The following is a 14,842-nucleotide window of genomic DNA, read 5'->3' as shown; positions in this document are numbered from 1 at the left end:
CCACTAATGAGATTTCCTGATTTCATCGCTTGGTTGTTTTCCCCGGTTTTGGTGGATGTTTTTATGTTTGGACTGTGGGATATGGACTCCTTTGGACTGAGACACGGACTCGTTTGATTGCTGCGCTCATGGAGGCTTTGTTGGACTGTATTTCTGTGTGCTTTTGTATATAAATGATATAGTCTGACCTGATGTCTCCTCACGTCGCACTTGGATCCCGCTCATCTCGGTTTCCTCACAGTGTGGTCTGGCCATTAAAACATGGTTCCAGCACTGTTGCTACAAGCACTGGATGTCCATCTTTCTCTCACTGCTGTGGCGACTGCCCGGCTCCAACCGTGGCACAGTCGCTCTCTGTGGCGTTGGCAAGGGAGCCCGCGATCCCCTCCCCTCAATGTTATTCAGGAGAACTGGGCTCCTGTTCTCATTTAACTTATGTTTTGACTTGCAACCATGTTCTTAAGCATCTGATCGTGCCAAGATAGCATTTATTTACTGAGGGAAATAGTCAGTGACTGATCAAACAGATCTGACTGACAGTGCTGACAGAGAAGGGACCTCGTAACCAGCCACTCAATACATAAGTTCACAAGGTCTCACTCTGAAAGGGGCATATCTTCTTTTGCAGCACTATCAAAGTGTCCAAAATATCATTGCTTAGAGACTTAAGTCTTTAGGTCAGATGATTCACCTTAGTGGTTGCATAGTATCCTCTCCTTGCTGCCGGGCAGTAAAGCTCATTAATTTTACTTTTATTTTACTGAACTGTTCTCTCTTGCCGTTTGCCATTTCCTCTTCTTTGCCAAGAATTATCTTAACACACACTAAAGAATTGTAGTAACTCATGCCAATGAATAAAACTTAATAGTCATATGCTGGACTCAAGCACCTTGTTTTTGGTCGACATGCTGGTTCAACATTAACTGTAACATTTTTGGTAAGCATCATTAGTTTATGTTATATTGAGTATGTACCATATAAAGTGTACAGAATACAGAATGTGTATTGAAATAAAAAAATACTATTTGTTGAGGACTTAGCTAACCATATGGCTAAACTTGTTTTGGTCACAAGCTTAAGGACAAAGGTAAACACTGACTAAGGAATGACAACAATTACAAATACAAAAACAATTATTTTCTTGCAGCTTACAATTATTCAAAAACACTGAAAGTCTCAGACGAGCTCATGGAGGTGGACGCAGGCAAGCTGGAGGGCAGGGCTGTGTCTTGTCATGAAGTTTCGATCTCCTCGACTGAACAATTTTGTCTCTGAAACAAACAAGTGGAACATCCTTATCATGCCATCGTGTTCGTGTGAATTACTATTTGCACATAATACCGTTTTGTCTCCTTGTCTGGTTACTGAATTTTCTGCAGGTGAGTGTAAGCAGACGACATGCAACTTTACTGCTACATAACCACTCCAAGAAGTGTTGAAGGGGGTCATCTGTGGTGCTAATCTGTGAGGAGCAATCACATGAGCACATGAGATGAAAAAAGAAAGAAAGGGTGAAGCATCAATACACCATTAGAAGCTTAACAGACCATGTTTTGTCCTTGGGGAAGAACTCTGATATGGCCTCGAGTTCTGAGGGCCCTCTGGAGCCCTTCCCACTCAGACTCCCCCAATCCCAACACAGATTGGACTTGTTGACCTGAGAACCAGACGTGAGCTTCACCGGTCCCATCCTCAATCACTAACCTGACAAAAATTCACAGCAAACACAAAATCAGCATTGTTATGACACAGGGCCACTTCACACAGCATGCGTTAGGCTTAAATCTGTCTGAGACCCCGCACATGAATAAATATAAAAAAAATCAGCTGTTGATAGTTTGTCTGTTGTGCGCCCCAATAATCTCTTTCGAAATGCTGACAGACATCTATAGATATGTCATCAATGGAGTGGATGTTATCATCAGGACCATAGGGGTGTTACACTTTGAGGGTAACACCAGAAGGACAAAATACATAGGCCAAAACCACCCCAAAAAGGAGAACTAAGTTTGGGGAAAAGGGACATGCACACTATTCCTTCTCAGCAGCTACGTCCAGTGAAAGAGAAGCTGTGCCATCAAGAGGAAGCAGACAGATGTGCGAGGGTCTCAACCAATATACAGCACACAACACACTATCAAAAGTATGCAACATGAATGCAATTCATCAGACATTACTATAATCATACACAGAATTTCACATTAGACGTCTGATAAAATGGCTCTTACTTTGCTTTGGAGTTAAATAATGCAGAGGACATGAGGCACTGACAATTGTCTGCAGCCTACATGGGAGAGAAAGTATTAGACTTATTAATCGGAATTTAACCATATACTGTGTACGCACGAGGTGAAAATGAGTAACTCGAATTTCGAGCAGCAGCCTGTCCTGTTCATTTTCAATGGAGCCGAATCTGCGATTGGTGCACATTTTTGACTCGCACATAAATTCTGAAAGTGCTACACAAATTCTGAGCACATTTTACAAGAGGACAAGTTTGGCTACAACATTGGAGATTTTCATGTTTCTGTGCTGCACCGTTTAGCCCAATAGCAGTTAACAAATTCGAACAGGACCAGATTTTGATTGAAATCTTATTTGAAACACATACTCAAGATGGGCAGGGACAGAGAGAGTGAGATCGATTGACATGGAAGGGTGTGTGATGAGGATAGTGTGAGAGAAAAATGGAACATAGAAATTAGTTAATGGATGTAGTAAATGATGGCATAAAGAGGATAGGCATGACTGGGGAGAAGGTGCAAGACGAAGTGGGTTCACTTGCTTTGGCAACCCCAAATGGAATATGGCAGAAGAAGAAATGTACTCATTGTGGGAAGTTACCATTGTGTAAATGTTCCCACAGACAGAGCAACTCCAGTGGAGTTGCAACGACAGGCAGCAAACTACATGACCCTTGACCTGACCAACTGCACAGTCACGGTCTTCACGGAGAGCCCATTGCCCAATGAGCATGGGAGGAGCTGGAGGAGGCTGTACTGAGCTGAATAGAAACAGACAGAGTATGCTCAACAAATTTATTAGGCTCTATAAGTTTTTTGGGAGGAAAAAAAAAAACTACCTGTTGTTTCCCAGTGTGACCACAGTTACGGAGCTAATGGGGAGATAAGAACAGTACACACTTCCAGACCTGCAAACATGAAAACACTGAGATTTAATCTTCAAAAAAGGGAAGTGTACCTCACCAAAACATCAGATACAGGATTGCTTTATCATATTTGCAATAGTATTGACAAGTGTTAGTCTCAAATTCAGCATATACTTATATGTCATATACTCTATGACTATAAAGGCAAAGTTACGTATCTTCAAGTCTTGGTTTATTTATGTATACAAAGGGACTTCTTTGGGCGGAATATGAACTGACAGCCATATTTGATGGTGAAAGAAATGTAAAGATTACTTTGAAAGTCTCCTCTGGAATCCTGAGAGCAGCAATATGTTGCCTGGCAAAAGGCCAAGTAGATATGGAGTGTTTGTCAAGTCTATGTACACCCGTAGACTTCTGCCACTTTGATCAAACATGGTCAAGCGCGTGCCTGCAAACACACACACACACACACACAATTGTTTCACGATTGCACATCCCTAATGTGCGACAACATAGTTGACGATTAAACTGGATTGCTGTCACTGATGCAACCTGAGGCCGAGCTACGTTCCACACTCCATAAGAGCGCTGTGAAATTTGTTGTACAATGTACATTCAACAGTGTCTTTGCTGTCAGTCACTCACACAATTTAACCAGAAAACTTCATTGGCAGAGGGCCTTATTTTTTTTTCATTTTGGCACACTAATAGATTGTATTTTTAAATTATGCACACAAGGATAAAGGCTTTGCTTGCTTTGATTTTTTTTTAACAACTATAAAAACAAATATTTCAAATATTTGAAACTACAATGGGACATGTCAGCATGTTCATCAACATCATTAAGGTAGTCTGTGACTTAGTTGACAGTTAATGTAATCACAAGTTGCAAAAACAAATAATTATTCAGTGATTACACTTCAATATTTTATATGGACATGTGAACAGTATGTTTATATACAAATATATTCGTTACCTGAATAAGCGAGTCTTTGGTCACCCGTCCTATCATTCAAATGAATCCTCTCAGACACCATTCCTTGGAAACACACCACTTCTAAACTGAGCAGACACAGCCAGGCGTCAGTGATCGCGAGGCATCGTGGGGGTTAGACATCAGCAATGGTGCAGCATTGGAGATCACGTGTGAAGAGCACATATCTAAAAGGAATGACTGTGTCACCAGCAAAAACTGTTCAGTGTTTACCTGGATTCCAGAACCTCAGAAATTGTTAAGATCTGAAATGAGAAAATCTACACAACACACACGCACACAGACAGACACACACAATAAAAAAGATAATCTGGAAACATTAAACAGGCCATATCCTAATACTAATATGGGGACTTGGAGAGAGAAGCGAGGGGCACTGAACATGACAACTCTGTATGAAAAATATTGGTCAAGTGTTCTCTCGAAAAAGTGTGTCTTTTTACAATGAAATCTAAATTTTGAGATTTTATTTAAAAAGAAATAAATACAAGAGCACTCATAATGTAGAAATATTTAGAATACGGTGTACCTGATGCAACTTGGACAAAAGAAGCGGTTGTGTCAATGTATAAAACCTCCACTCTGGTTGGACTTGCAGGGTGGGGTCACTCTTGGCAGAAACGCTAACCCCAGTCAAAATGGTGGAACTCTGATGGGTAGAGAGAGAACAGATATTTTTTATTAACGTTTGGACTTTGGTTATTTTTAGGTGATGATGAGAATACAAATCAGGAGCTTATTCCCCATGTTCATTTACCTGTGCGTTTCTAGTTACTAGTCTGTAGTAAACTCCAGGTTGGAACATAGGAAACCAGCAAGAGGAAACACCGGAACAAATCAGCATGACCTGCACAAAAACTAAAGTCTCATACATGCATACACATTCACATTTACGATGCCTTGTTTTACCATAGATGTATGTGTATTACCTTCTCTCCAACTCCAACTTCCTCGTCAGTCATTTGACAGTTTTTTGGGTCCTGTTTCCAACAGACCACAGGGCCAGTCACCGTGACCTTAACTGTGAAACAAGGAGTAAGCCACGACTCCTCTTCATTTGGTTCTCCTCTCATGTTTTTCAAGGTCACGCCCTCTTTCTCGTCGACCCTTATCACCAAAGAGTGACAGGTAGTGGTTGTGGTAACAGTAGAAAAGTCATTACATTTTTGTTTTGTCTCTGCATCAATATCCCTATGATGAAGATGAGTAACCATAGAAACAGATGGACTGAGGATGCAGATATGGTCGAGGGAAAACTGGAGGTAAACTCTGTAAAACAAAAAAAAAAAAGTCATGATATTACCTTGAGTAATTTTGAGTAGAAACGTGCTTTTGAAATGAGTCTGATATGTTTATTATCTTATTATCTATGTATGATGACTTCAAATCTGAATGGACCAGATTCAGCAAACTTGGAGGAAAATACCAGTGATGTTGGTTACTCTTGCCGATACTCTTAATATAATCACTTCAGTCATGAGTAATCTAACACGTTACTATTTCCAACTCAGTAATCAGATTAAAATTACTTATCCAAGTCACTGTGTGTTACGTTTTTATTTTCTGGAAGCAAAATATTTATATTCATCATTATGCTACGCTGATCAATGTCAGTCACGCTTTCAGCATGTGGGCAGCTCACGTGCTCAAGTAATTTATAAGTTACTTTCTATCGGAATAATCAGTTGTCAGAGCACTTTTTCACTTAGCACCCACATGGACAGTGGAATGTCAAATACATGGCAAAGAAAGTCACTTTGTAAAACGAAAACTGGAACAAATATGTCAGAGTTACAAAGAATGAAGGGCATACGATGTGCTTTAGAACTTATGCCATGGAATACTCAACACACAGCATTGTGTAAAATATCAAAATTATAATGGGGTTTAAGTTTGATAGTTGTTTAATAGCCATATTTTTTGGTTTGGTTAGGTTAAGGGGGAGAGACTAGGGAAAGCATGACATGTCATTGAATCACGAAGATAGAGACAACCATGTTTATGTGCGTGTGCATGTCGACCTGCATTCCCGGTGTTTGATCAATGACCCATGTTGCAGGTGTTGGTCGGATGGAAAGTCAGATTGGAGGATCCTTTCCATTACCATGTCAAACTGATGGACACACACAAGACAACCTACACAAACACACACAAGCAATTTGTTCAAAACACAAATATGTTGTATTTTGTCACATTTCGGCATGTGCAACCTATCCAGGCTGTGTTGTAGGCCGCCATCTGTCCATCTGGACCAGCTTCTGTAAGGACACAGCCGATGGTTCCAGTTCCGTCCCGAAGGCTCAGTGAATGTCCACCGGGCTGTGATGGGAGCTCTAAAATTCCGATTACCAACAGGGGGCGCTGCCTGAACAACAGCATATAGACTCTCAAGCTGTGACCACAACTGCCAGAGTCAATGACCAGATTACCTCAATGCTTCTTTATTCTCAACGCTCTTCCTTGCGTCCGAGGTAAGGATCCTATAGGACCAGGACAGTGCACTGTTGATCTGAATACTGGAACATCCAGCATCTGCAGGACCGGGCACCGCAGAGCTCAACTGAGACCTTATACACAGTGAAGACCAGCACTCGGACTGAAGGGACTCTGTCAGCTCAGAAACACTAATGGACTGATATACAGCATGGTCCACATGGTACTGGAGAGGAGAGAGAAGGAGGGAGTCAGAGACTATAGTGAGATATATTGGATGGTTTGGTCAGATATTTGCCAACCTGGTTCAGAACACATGAATGAGGCTGCTCAAGCATTTCACTGTAAATGTCTCTCTTTTTTGGTTGTCCACATCTCAATAAATGCTCCATCAGTTTCCATGACAACTCACACACGCAGTATTGCAGTTCAGCCAAGCTGAGGAACAAACTGGATAGTATAAAACAATTCTTAATTTGACGTCAGACACTTTAAAACGGTCACAGTCCAACCTGCGTCTAAGCTGAGAACTTTGATGACAAGTCCACAGGTATTCAGACACCCCAATGTTGTTCTCCAGCAGTAACTTCGGTAGGACTCCATCACCAGGGCAGGCACGGTCAGCTTCAGAGGCCATCACTCTGCTGAAGGTTTTGACTCTTAACGTGGAGTGCAGGCATGTGCAAAGCATAATAGGCGGGAAGTCTGGACATGGGGTGTAAAGGAAATGAATGTTGTGGAGCTGAAAAAAAAAAACAACCAAAAAAAACCTCAAACAATGGTAAACAGAGAAGACCTTTGCATGTTCTTTAGTCTAACCCTAAAATGCTAGAGGTTACGTTGTTGTTGTTTTCATGTTTTAAAAGTGGTGTATATGGTGTTATTTTTGTGTCATTATACTGACCAAGCAGTTTTGAGGTTCTGACCGCACAAGTGGATGTTTTGTGCATACATGAATTCATTTCACAATTTTAAATGTCACTTCATGTGTGCGTGTAGAATGAAGAAAGTGCGAGCAATCCCATCTCCTTGTGCCCAAAATATAACCAATCACAGAGACCTGAGAATCCTTGTTCACCATTGGCAGATTGTCACAAAGTTCTAGCATTTGGGGGAAAAATGCTGCATAAAAGTGAGTGAGAACATTTATTCACTGCAATTTCGCTCTCTCTCTCTCTGTGCAAAACCTTTGTATTTAGGGAAAGAAATGTCTGACAACACACAAACCAGCCCTTTAAGTGTGTTCTCTTTTCTACATGTTTCACGGTTATATAAATTGCAGTGCACCTTTGATGAACATAACAATGTGAGGTTCAAATCCCAATCTATTCATACTTCCTGAAAAGTTAACTGCTGTAAGATTTGTGAGTATTTAACAAACATGCGCAGTAATGAAACTAACGTCGCTGAAATCTAGAAAATATAGATACATACATTACTTACTATTATTTCCTTCTTATTATTTAATATTATTATCTTATTATTGTGAAGATCCCTAAAATGGACCAACGCAGATAATCTGTCAAAAATGATGTACCACCCATAAGATTCCTAAAGTTAGCCTACCAGGTGTCGGGGCCAGCCCACGAATTAGAAGGATCAGTTTGAGAGGTTTATTTATTTCATTTTGTCACTTTTGTTTCCCCAGTTCATGAAAGGGGAACATGTGCTTTCATCAAAGTCGGTGAGTGGTGAATAATTAGAAGAAGCATGTTCACGACACTAGATCGAAAAGATGCTTAATATGGTGTTTCAATAGAGCTCATCACCAAATCAATGAAATATTTGTTGCACAAACAACACAACAGCCAATTAATATTTGAACAAACTAGATAAGCTCACAATTAGCGGTTCAGGACTCTTGTCTCTCGTAACTCAATTTGCACCCTATGGCTCTTTCGTTGGTCAAAAGGTGTGGAAATAACTTCAATGCCTCTGCTTTTAGTTAAAGAGTTATCTACAATGTTAGGAAGATGAAATTTCACCTTAACTGATGGTGTCAGTATGAAAGACCAATGTTCATCAATTTCTGAGTAATTCAGTTACTCTAAAATTGGTGCTTATGGACTTCACATAGAAACTGCGTTTTTAGAGGCCTGGGTTAATGAAATAAGTGTCGAAAATCATAAAAATTCACAGGTATTGGTATTCACGAGGAAATTCTGCAATTGGGACAATTCTAGCCAGTGTTATAAGCCATTCAGCCTATTCAGCCCCCCCCACCTCACATTTGACACTGTTTCAGTCTCACCTCAATAACATCTCCAGATCTCAGGTTCCTCCTGAGTGATGGCTGATAGGCAAGGCACAGACCTACTTTGCTGTCAATTATATACAAACCTGCCCCCTCACTCACGACATCTGTCACAGTCCCCTGTCAATGAACAGGATGATTCATTAAAACCTGATATTGTATATAGTATCCTATACATGTTGCACAAACATAATATGTTACCTGGTAACTGATCAGTTTGGAATGTTTGACCCTTGCAATTGAATTGGCCATCTGTTTTGCAGGTTTAGGTCGTTGGTTGGCTACTGACATCAGAGAAAGGGCAGTGTTGGACTGTGGGTCACTCTGGCTGCAGTTATGAACATCATGCTTTTGCGTCTGATCGTAGATCATTTCCGACTGTTCAGTAACACACAACAGATTGTTCCTTCTCCAAGCACGCAAAGTGCACACACGCAGGGCTGTCAAGCATACATTCTTGCCAACACAAATACAATGGTTCCACCACAGCTTGGTGCTCTCCTGCAAGCAGAAAGGGGGTTTTAGTGTATATGTGCTATAATTACCATACTATAGAACGCACAAGATTATTAGCGGCATCCACTAAATTTAAGAAGGAAAATAAGCCGCACCGGGTGCAGTGGTGCCGTCTGCGCGTACAAAGGTCAGTGGTGCAGCTGGCTTAAAAACTTTTTAAAACCGGGTCTTGTATAGATACTGACTGATGAAATGTTGTGTTCACATTGAAGCGATCAAAATACGCTATTTTCGCCCGGTCTCAGCAGCTACTTCTCGACTCCGGACCTCCAGAAGATCGGCTCTGTTGCTGGAGCTGCGGACACGCGGGCGAAAACAGTGCATTTTGAGCGCTTTAAGGGGAAAAAAAACCCCTCTGATTTCATCGCCCTGATTTCAGCCAGTAAAAATTAGCTGCAATGTATATGTATATGTATAAGCCATAGGGTTCAGGCCATGAGAAAGAAAGTAGCGGCTTATAGTCTGGAAATTACGGTAATAATATTCTTGGACCAATCTTTGACATGGCAGTGAACTTGTGATGACATATTGTTTTGAGGGAGCATTTTGGCAAATAGTGATAGGTTTAGACGGGAAAAACATAAAAAATAAGTAGGTCATCAGTAGTTTGGTTAAAGTTTGGTTTAAGATTCAATGTGAGGATGAAGACTTCATAATAACTATTGGGTTTAAGTATGGTTAAGTTTAACAATTTGTTTGGGATGGCTAAGCACAGGGTGAGTGTCCTCACAACGTGCTAAACAGAATATAGAGAATTTCTTTACAACTTAAAGGAATACTGGAAACATATTGCTGGTCGAAACTTCAATTTCAGAATGAAGACTTCAAAATAACTGGTTCATTATAATTAGGTTTATGTTTGGATCAGAGTCATAGTTAAGGTTATCCATTTAGTTTGGATGGTTAGGTTTAGAATAAGAGGCTGGGTAAAGCATTAAGGCAATGAGAAACCTCACAATGTCCCCAGAGGTTTAGCAATACAAGCGTGTGTGTGTGTGTGTGTGTGTTTTACCTTGACTATTATAGGTAGAGTTTGTGTGTCATCTGTCAATGACAAGCAGAAAAAGGACGTTCCTGCAATGACCAGCAAAGGGGAGACACTCGACACTTTGCCAAACACAGATATACGTTGTCCTCTGGCTCTGGAGCACACAGGAGGGAGGGAGAGAGGGATGGAGAGAGCATGAGAAAAATACACGCAAGTAAAGTGCAAGTCAAATGTTCCAACTGACAAGAAAAAGAACAACCAAGAAATCACCTGTTGTTCAGAATGCCAGAAGCCTCCTGAACACTGATGACTCTTTGATGCTCAAACCCTGAAGAAGGAGCAGAAAGTGGTCCACTTGATGGGCTGTCACTCAGTAGGACTGGAGGAGCAATAAGCTCCAGATGGCCCCCTGTTGCACCCCTCTCTTCAGAATTGCGAGGTATGTAATTCCAGTGAGGCAGGAAGATGGGGCGATTCAGCCACAGAGGACAGGGGCACAAGCACTAATAATACACAATGTTTTCTGTTTTATGGTTTTTTTCCACAAGTTTCTCATTTACTTCTCTGAACACAAACATACCTCACATCTAACACTTCCCCACCGGTTGGTCAGCATCCAGTCTCCATTCACTCCTGTCCTCAAACATCCAACCAAGAGCAGGTTCACGCTTGGTAGGGGTTGTTGACCAGATGAGTGAATCTCAGCCTTATCCCCAGCTTTCTGCTGATAGGTTTTCCGGAACAGGTTGCTGACGCAAGCGAGACGTTGATGGGAGAGCAGTTCAGTTGCTGACACCAGCCTGAGGATTTACAGATTAAAAATAATAATAACAATAAGAAGATGAGAATGACATTATCATGGCTAGTCTAAATGTACAGAGGTACCTGTAGTTGAGAGATATTGTATTTGTGGAACACTTGAGCTCCTGTATCTTCTTCAGGAGACTCAAGGTTAGGTGGAAAGCACGACTGTCCACAGTTGAATTTGAATCATCACACACATCCTCCCTTTCAGAGCAGTCTGTGCAATCAAAGAGATGTGCATTTAATGAAAACACTGCACCATTTATGACAGTTGAATCCAGTAACATAAAAGCAATCTGTCATTTCGTCATGTGACAGGACAAATTGTGTACTGCTACCCCAGTTGTTGTTTGAAGACACCTCTGTCTATAGTCAAGTGAATATTATCAAGAAATATTGATATTAAAATTGGGGCACCGCCTCTGTAAAGTACAAACGAAATCTTTAAACACTTATAATTATGTTACTAAACATAGAAACTTAATTATCATAATTAGTTTAAGCAATCTCATTATTTCAAGTCACTACTGCGTGATTCAATGTTCTCTGAATTGATAATAATATGCACCAAATAATACAATTACACATTACTTAAAATTGCAAGTTTATTAAAGAAAGATGAGAACAGACAGACACAGAAAACATATGAAATAAAGATGATCCTGTTACTGCTGTCAAGTAAGATGTGAGTAAGCCTGCAGTATAGCATGATATTAATATTATTAGTAGTGTAGACAAACTTGATGGGAAAGTAATGATTGATGGGAAAGTAATGAAACGGGAAGGGAAAGTAATGAAAGAAATACATGAGGTTCATCAGTTTAAGAAAGAATAATTATAAGGATAATTAATAAGGATAAACTTGTAAAAGTTGCTTCAAGTTCTTTAGTAGTGTCATGTAACTTCAAGAAGGAACAGTGTCAGTTTACTTGTATACCAAACAGATATTTTGAATATTCCATTAAACATATATTTAAGAAATCGATAGAGCGAGATTCCCCTCCTCCAAACACAATAACCTCGGAGAAACACTGCAGTGGTTGTGTAGAGCCAGTCTATATTTCACAGCTCATACATATTTAAACGCTATGACATGATCATGGTCAAAACTGGAAGAACAGCAGCACCATAATGCAATCCCAGGTTAGCAAAGATCATCAAACAGTCTCATAAGTCTCATAAGTCATGTGTCAAATATAATGAGTATTTGACCTTTACAGTGAAATAAGTGAGTATCGTTGAATGTACTGCATATGAACACACAATGGCCAACACAGGCCAACTCTGGTGAATTGTTTCAAATTGAAAACAAGCTAAGGAGCATGAAAGAGCTGCCAAGTGGAGCTCAATTTCTGCAGAAATACTACAAACCACAGAAACCAAGTGACCCGGTATATCACAACATGCTGCTAGACGTTAGCTTCATGGAGAGAAAAAGAAACAACAAACAGTGGATCAGTTTGAGACTCCTTATATAAACTTGGTCTCGACCTCCAAATATCTTGGTCTCGTATTGATATAGAGCTCCAAATATCTTGGTCTCGTCTTGGTATGAAGCTCCAAATATCTTAGTCTCGATATGTTCCAGTCTCGATAAGTCTTGGTGTGGTCTGTACTACAACTCTAGGTGCACTCCTACTTCTGACTAGAAGCTGTCAGGGCCAACTGAGGGAATCACTGACTTGACCAACAGATTATTTCCAGACCATCAAGATAACTAAAGCCACCGCCACTTATGCTTGTAAAAATGTACGCCTGTACTGGTCGTAGATAATGAGTAATAAGTTTCAAATAGCTTGTTCAAGAACTGAAAGGAAACCACACTATGTCATGCCGCAACGTAAACATGTGACAGAACTGTTATGACCAGGATATAAAGTGTGTGAAAGATGTTGTTTTAATAATAATGCAATCAGCAGCAAGATTCACGATAGTCTGTGACAAGCGGACATCGCTTTGCACTGGGGCTGAACAATACATTATCGTATCTGAATCGTGAAAAACATTCATGATATTAATATCACAAAAACAACAATATCAAATCTTCCTCCGCTTCTCCTGCAATGTAATGCCGAGGCAGCCGTGAACGTCACTGCCGCGCCTGCCCTTCAAAGTCTAGCTAAGACCAGCCAAACACAAACCTCCTTTCAAGTTCACCGGTCATTAACAGCTGAAGTCAGCAAATGACAACCACCTAGGAAAAAATGCAGCAAGTGGGACAGACATTCAACATACAGAGTTGAGACTGTGAACGTGAGCGTGGAGTGTACTGTCAGTGTGAAGTCTGCATGTTCAACTCATTTAGTGGCCAAAATAAGTCATTCATAATATGGAGATATTTGGGATTCAAAAACCAGGACTTCTAGCGGAGCGTGCTGGTGGTAGTGTGCCGCAAAAATTGCAACAAAGCAAAGCAGCGCAACAAACTACCCGTCACCGAAAACAATTTCACAGCCCACTTTACGATGAGTGTATAGAGAGATACCGCAGCATGGAGGAGAGAGTTTGTGGTCAAGTTAGATTGGTCCATTCAAGTCATCTTCATTTGACGATGGGGGGGTGAGCAGTAAAACAGGAATCTTACAGTCACCAAGTGAGGAAAAAAGTCCCACTCATAACTTCAGTTTTATCTTAATGTGACAACAATAACATTGTTCAAGTTCACTTTCAGACGTAACGTTTTTCTTTGAAGTTTAAATTGTCCAATTTCGGATTTTGCACTTAAAACATGTTGTTTAAGGTGAAGTAAAAAAAATCCATGTTATATTTTGTAACACAGTGGAGCCATTTTCATGATTCAAGAGCACATTCTGAATCAATAAAAGTGAATAGATTCCGATTCTTATGAATAAAAACCAATCGAGTTATGACTATGACACAGTGCCCTAATTATCACCAGCATGACAAACATTATCGTGACATCTTTTTTTTTGTGCCCATATCGCCCAAGTGAACAAGTGAACTTCCATGTGGCTTTTAAGTACTTACGCGACTCCTTCATGAAAAGAGGATGGGGCGGCAATATAGGACACACTTCGTCTTTGATGAGCGTAAAAACTTCTTTCAACCAGGTAATATCCTGAAAAACAAGTAGTGGCATGAAAAACTCCGCAGACACGTTCGTGTGAGGCACAGCGAGAATATGAACACGGCTACAATGAATCCTACGTTTCCTGCATCTACATGTCATGTTAAATGTGGTCAATGCAGAGCAAACTTACGGTTTCACAGGCAACCGGAAACTGATTCAGAAGCAGCTGCAGAACCTTCATTTCGGTTTCTGAATCTCCTTTCTCTAAACCATTAGACAAACAGAATGAAGTCTTTCAGTAGCTCGCACCTCTTGTAGGTAAACAAACATGTAACCAAACATTTCTGTCATTGCAGGATCCGGGAAAGTTACTGTATTGGTTCTGCGCCTGTGCGGCAGTGACGATTATGGCGTCACTACCGTTACTCGACAAGGACAAAATACGGCTGGAGTTTCCGAATCTATACACGGTACAAGACACCCTGGCTGCAGCCTGGAGAACCATCACCACCATCGTGTGGTAACCTTTTATGACTGAAAAGAGTTTCTTTTTTCAATTTACATGAAAATGACAAGTGGGCAAAATAGATAATTCAGTGTAACTCTGAAAATAAGACTTTTATTTAATAAAATAATAATCAAGACAATGCACAAATGCATTTTTATTGTGAGCCTCTTGTTCATAAATTTTAAATGAAGCAAGTTTTTTT

At 40.4% G+C, this 14,842-nt stretch overlaps 1 protein-coding gene across 3 annotated transcripts; it reads right to left on the bottom strand.

Moving 5' to 3' along the window:
* Positions 1-582: 582 nt before the first annotated feature.
* On the bottom strand, positions 583-14,517 carry ctc1 (CTS telomere maintenance complex component 1). Of its 3 annotated transcripts, none has more exons than XM_053845822.1 (25): positions 14,323-14,517; positions 14,090-14,180; positions 11,183-11,318; positions 10,878-11,097; positions 10,568-10,800; positions 10,322-10,451; positions 8,995-9,294; positions 8,791-8,913; positions 7,052-7,281; positions 6,842-6,989; positions 6,536-6,765; positions 6,317-6,471; positions 6,128-6,242; positions 5,036-5,375; positions 4,864-4,953; positions 4,636-4,755; positions 4,320-4,366; positions 4,089-4,174; positions 3,425-3,560; positions 3,083-3,151; positions 2,923-3,004; positions 2,229-2,284; positions 1,548-1,704; positions 1,342-1,462; positions 583-1,271 (listed from the first exon to the last, which is right to left on the bottom strand). In XM_053845822.1, exons 1-25 carry the CDS (start codon positions 14,371-14,373, stop codon positions 1,177-1,179), a joined length of 3,561 nt encoding a protein of 1,186 aa, XP_053701797.1. In that variant the 5' UTR covers positions 14,374-14,517; the 3' UTR covers positions 583-1,176. The 3 variants fall into 3 exon arrangements, with proteins under 3 accessions (XP_053701797.1, XP_053701794.1, XP_053701796.1); XM_053845819.1 differs by having other exon boundaries at positions 585-1,271; positions 2,845-3,004; XM_053845821.1 differs by having other exon boundaries at positions 587-1,271; positions 2,845-3,004; positions 6,842-6,977.
* Positions 14,518-14,842: the final 325 nt, after the last annotated feature.

This window comes from Synchiropus splendidus, chromosome 16 (genome assembly GCF_027744825.2).
Source record: "Synchiropus splendidus isolate RoL2022-P1 chromosome 16, RoL_Sspl_1.0, whole genome shotgun sequence".
Classification (NCBI taxonomy): domain Eukaryota; kingdom Metazoa; phylum Chordata; class Actinopteri; order Syngnathiformes; family Callionymidae; genus Synchiropus; species Synchiropus splendidus.
The sequence above is the reverse complement of the archived record's forward strand: the minus strand, read 5'-3'. Positions and strand labels throughout refer to the sequence as shown.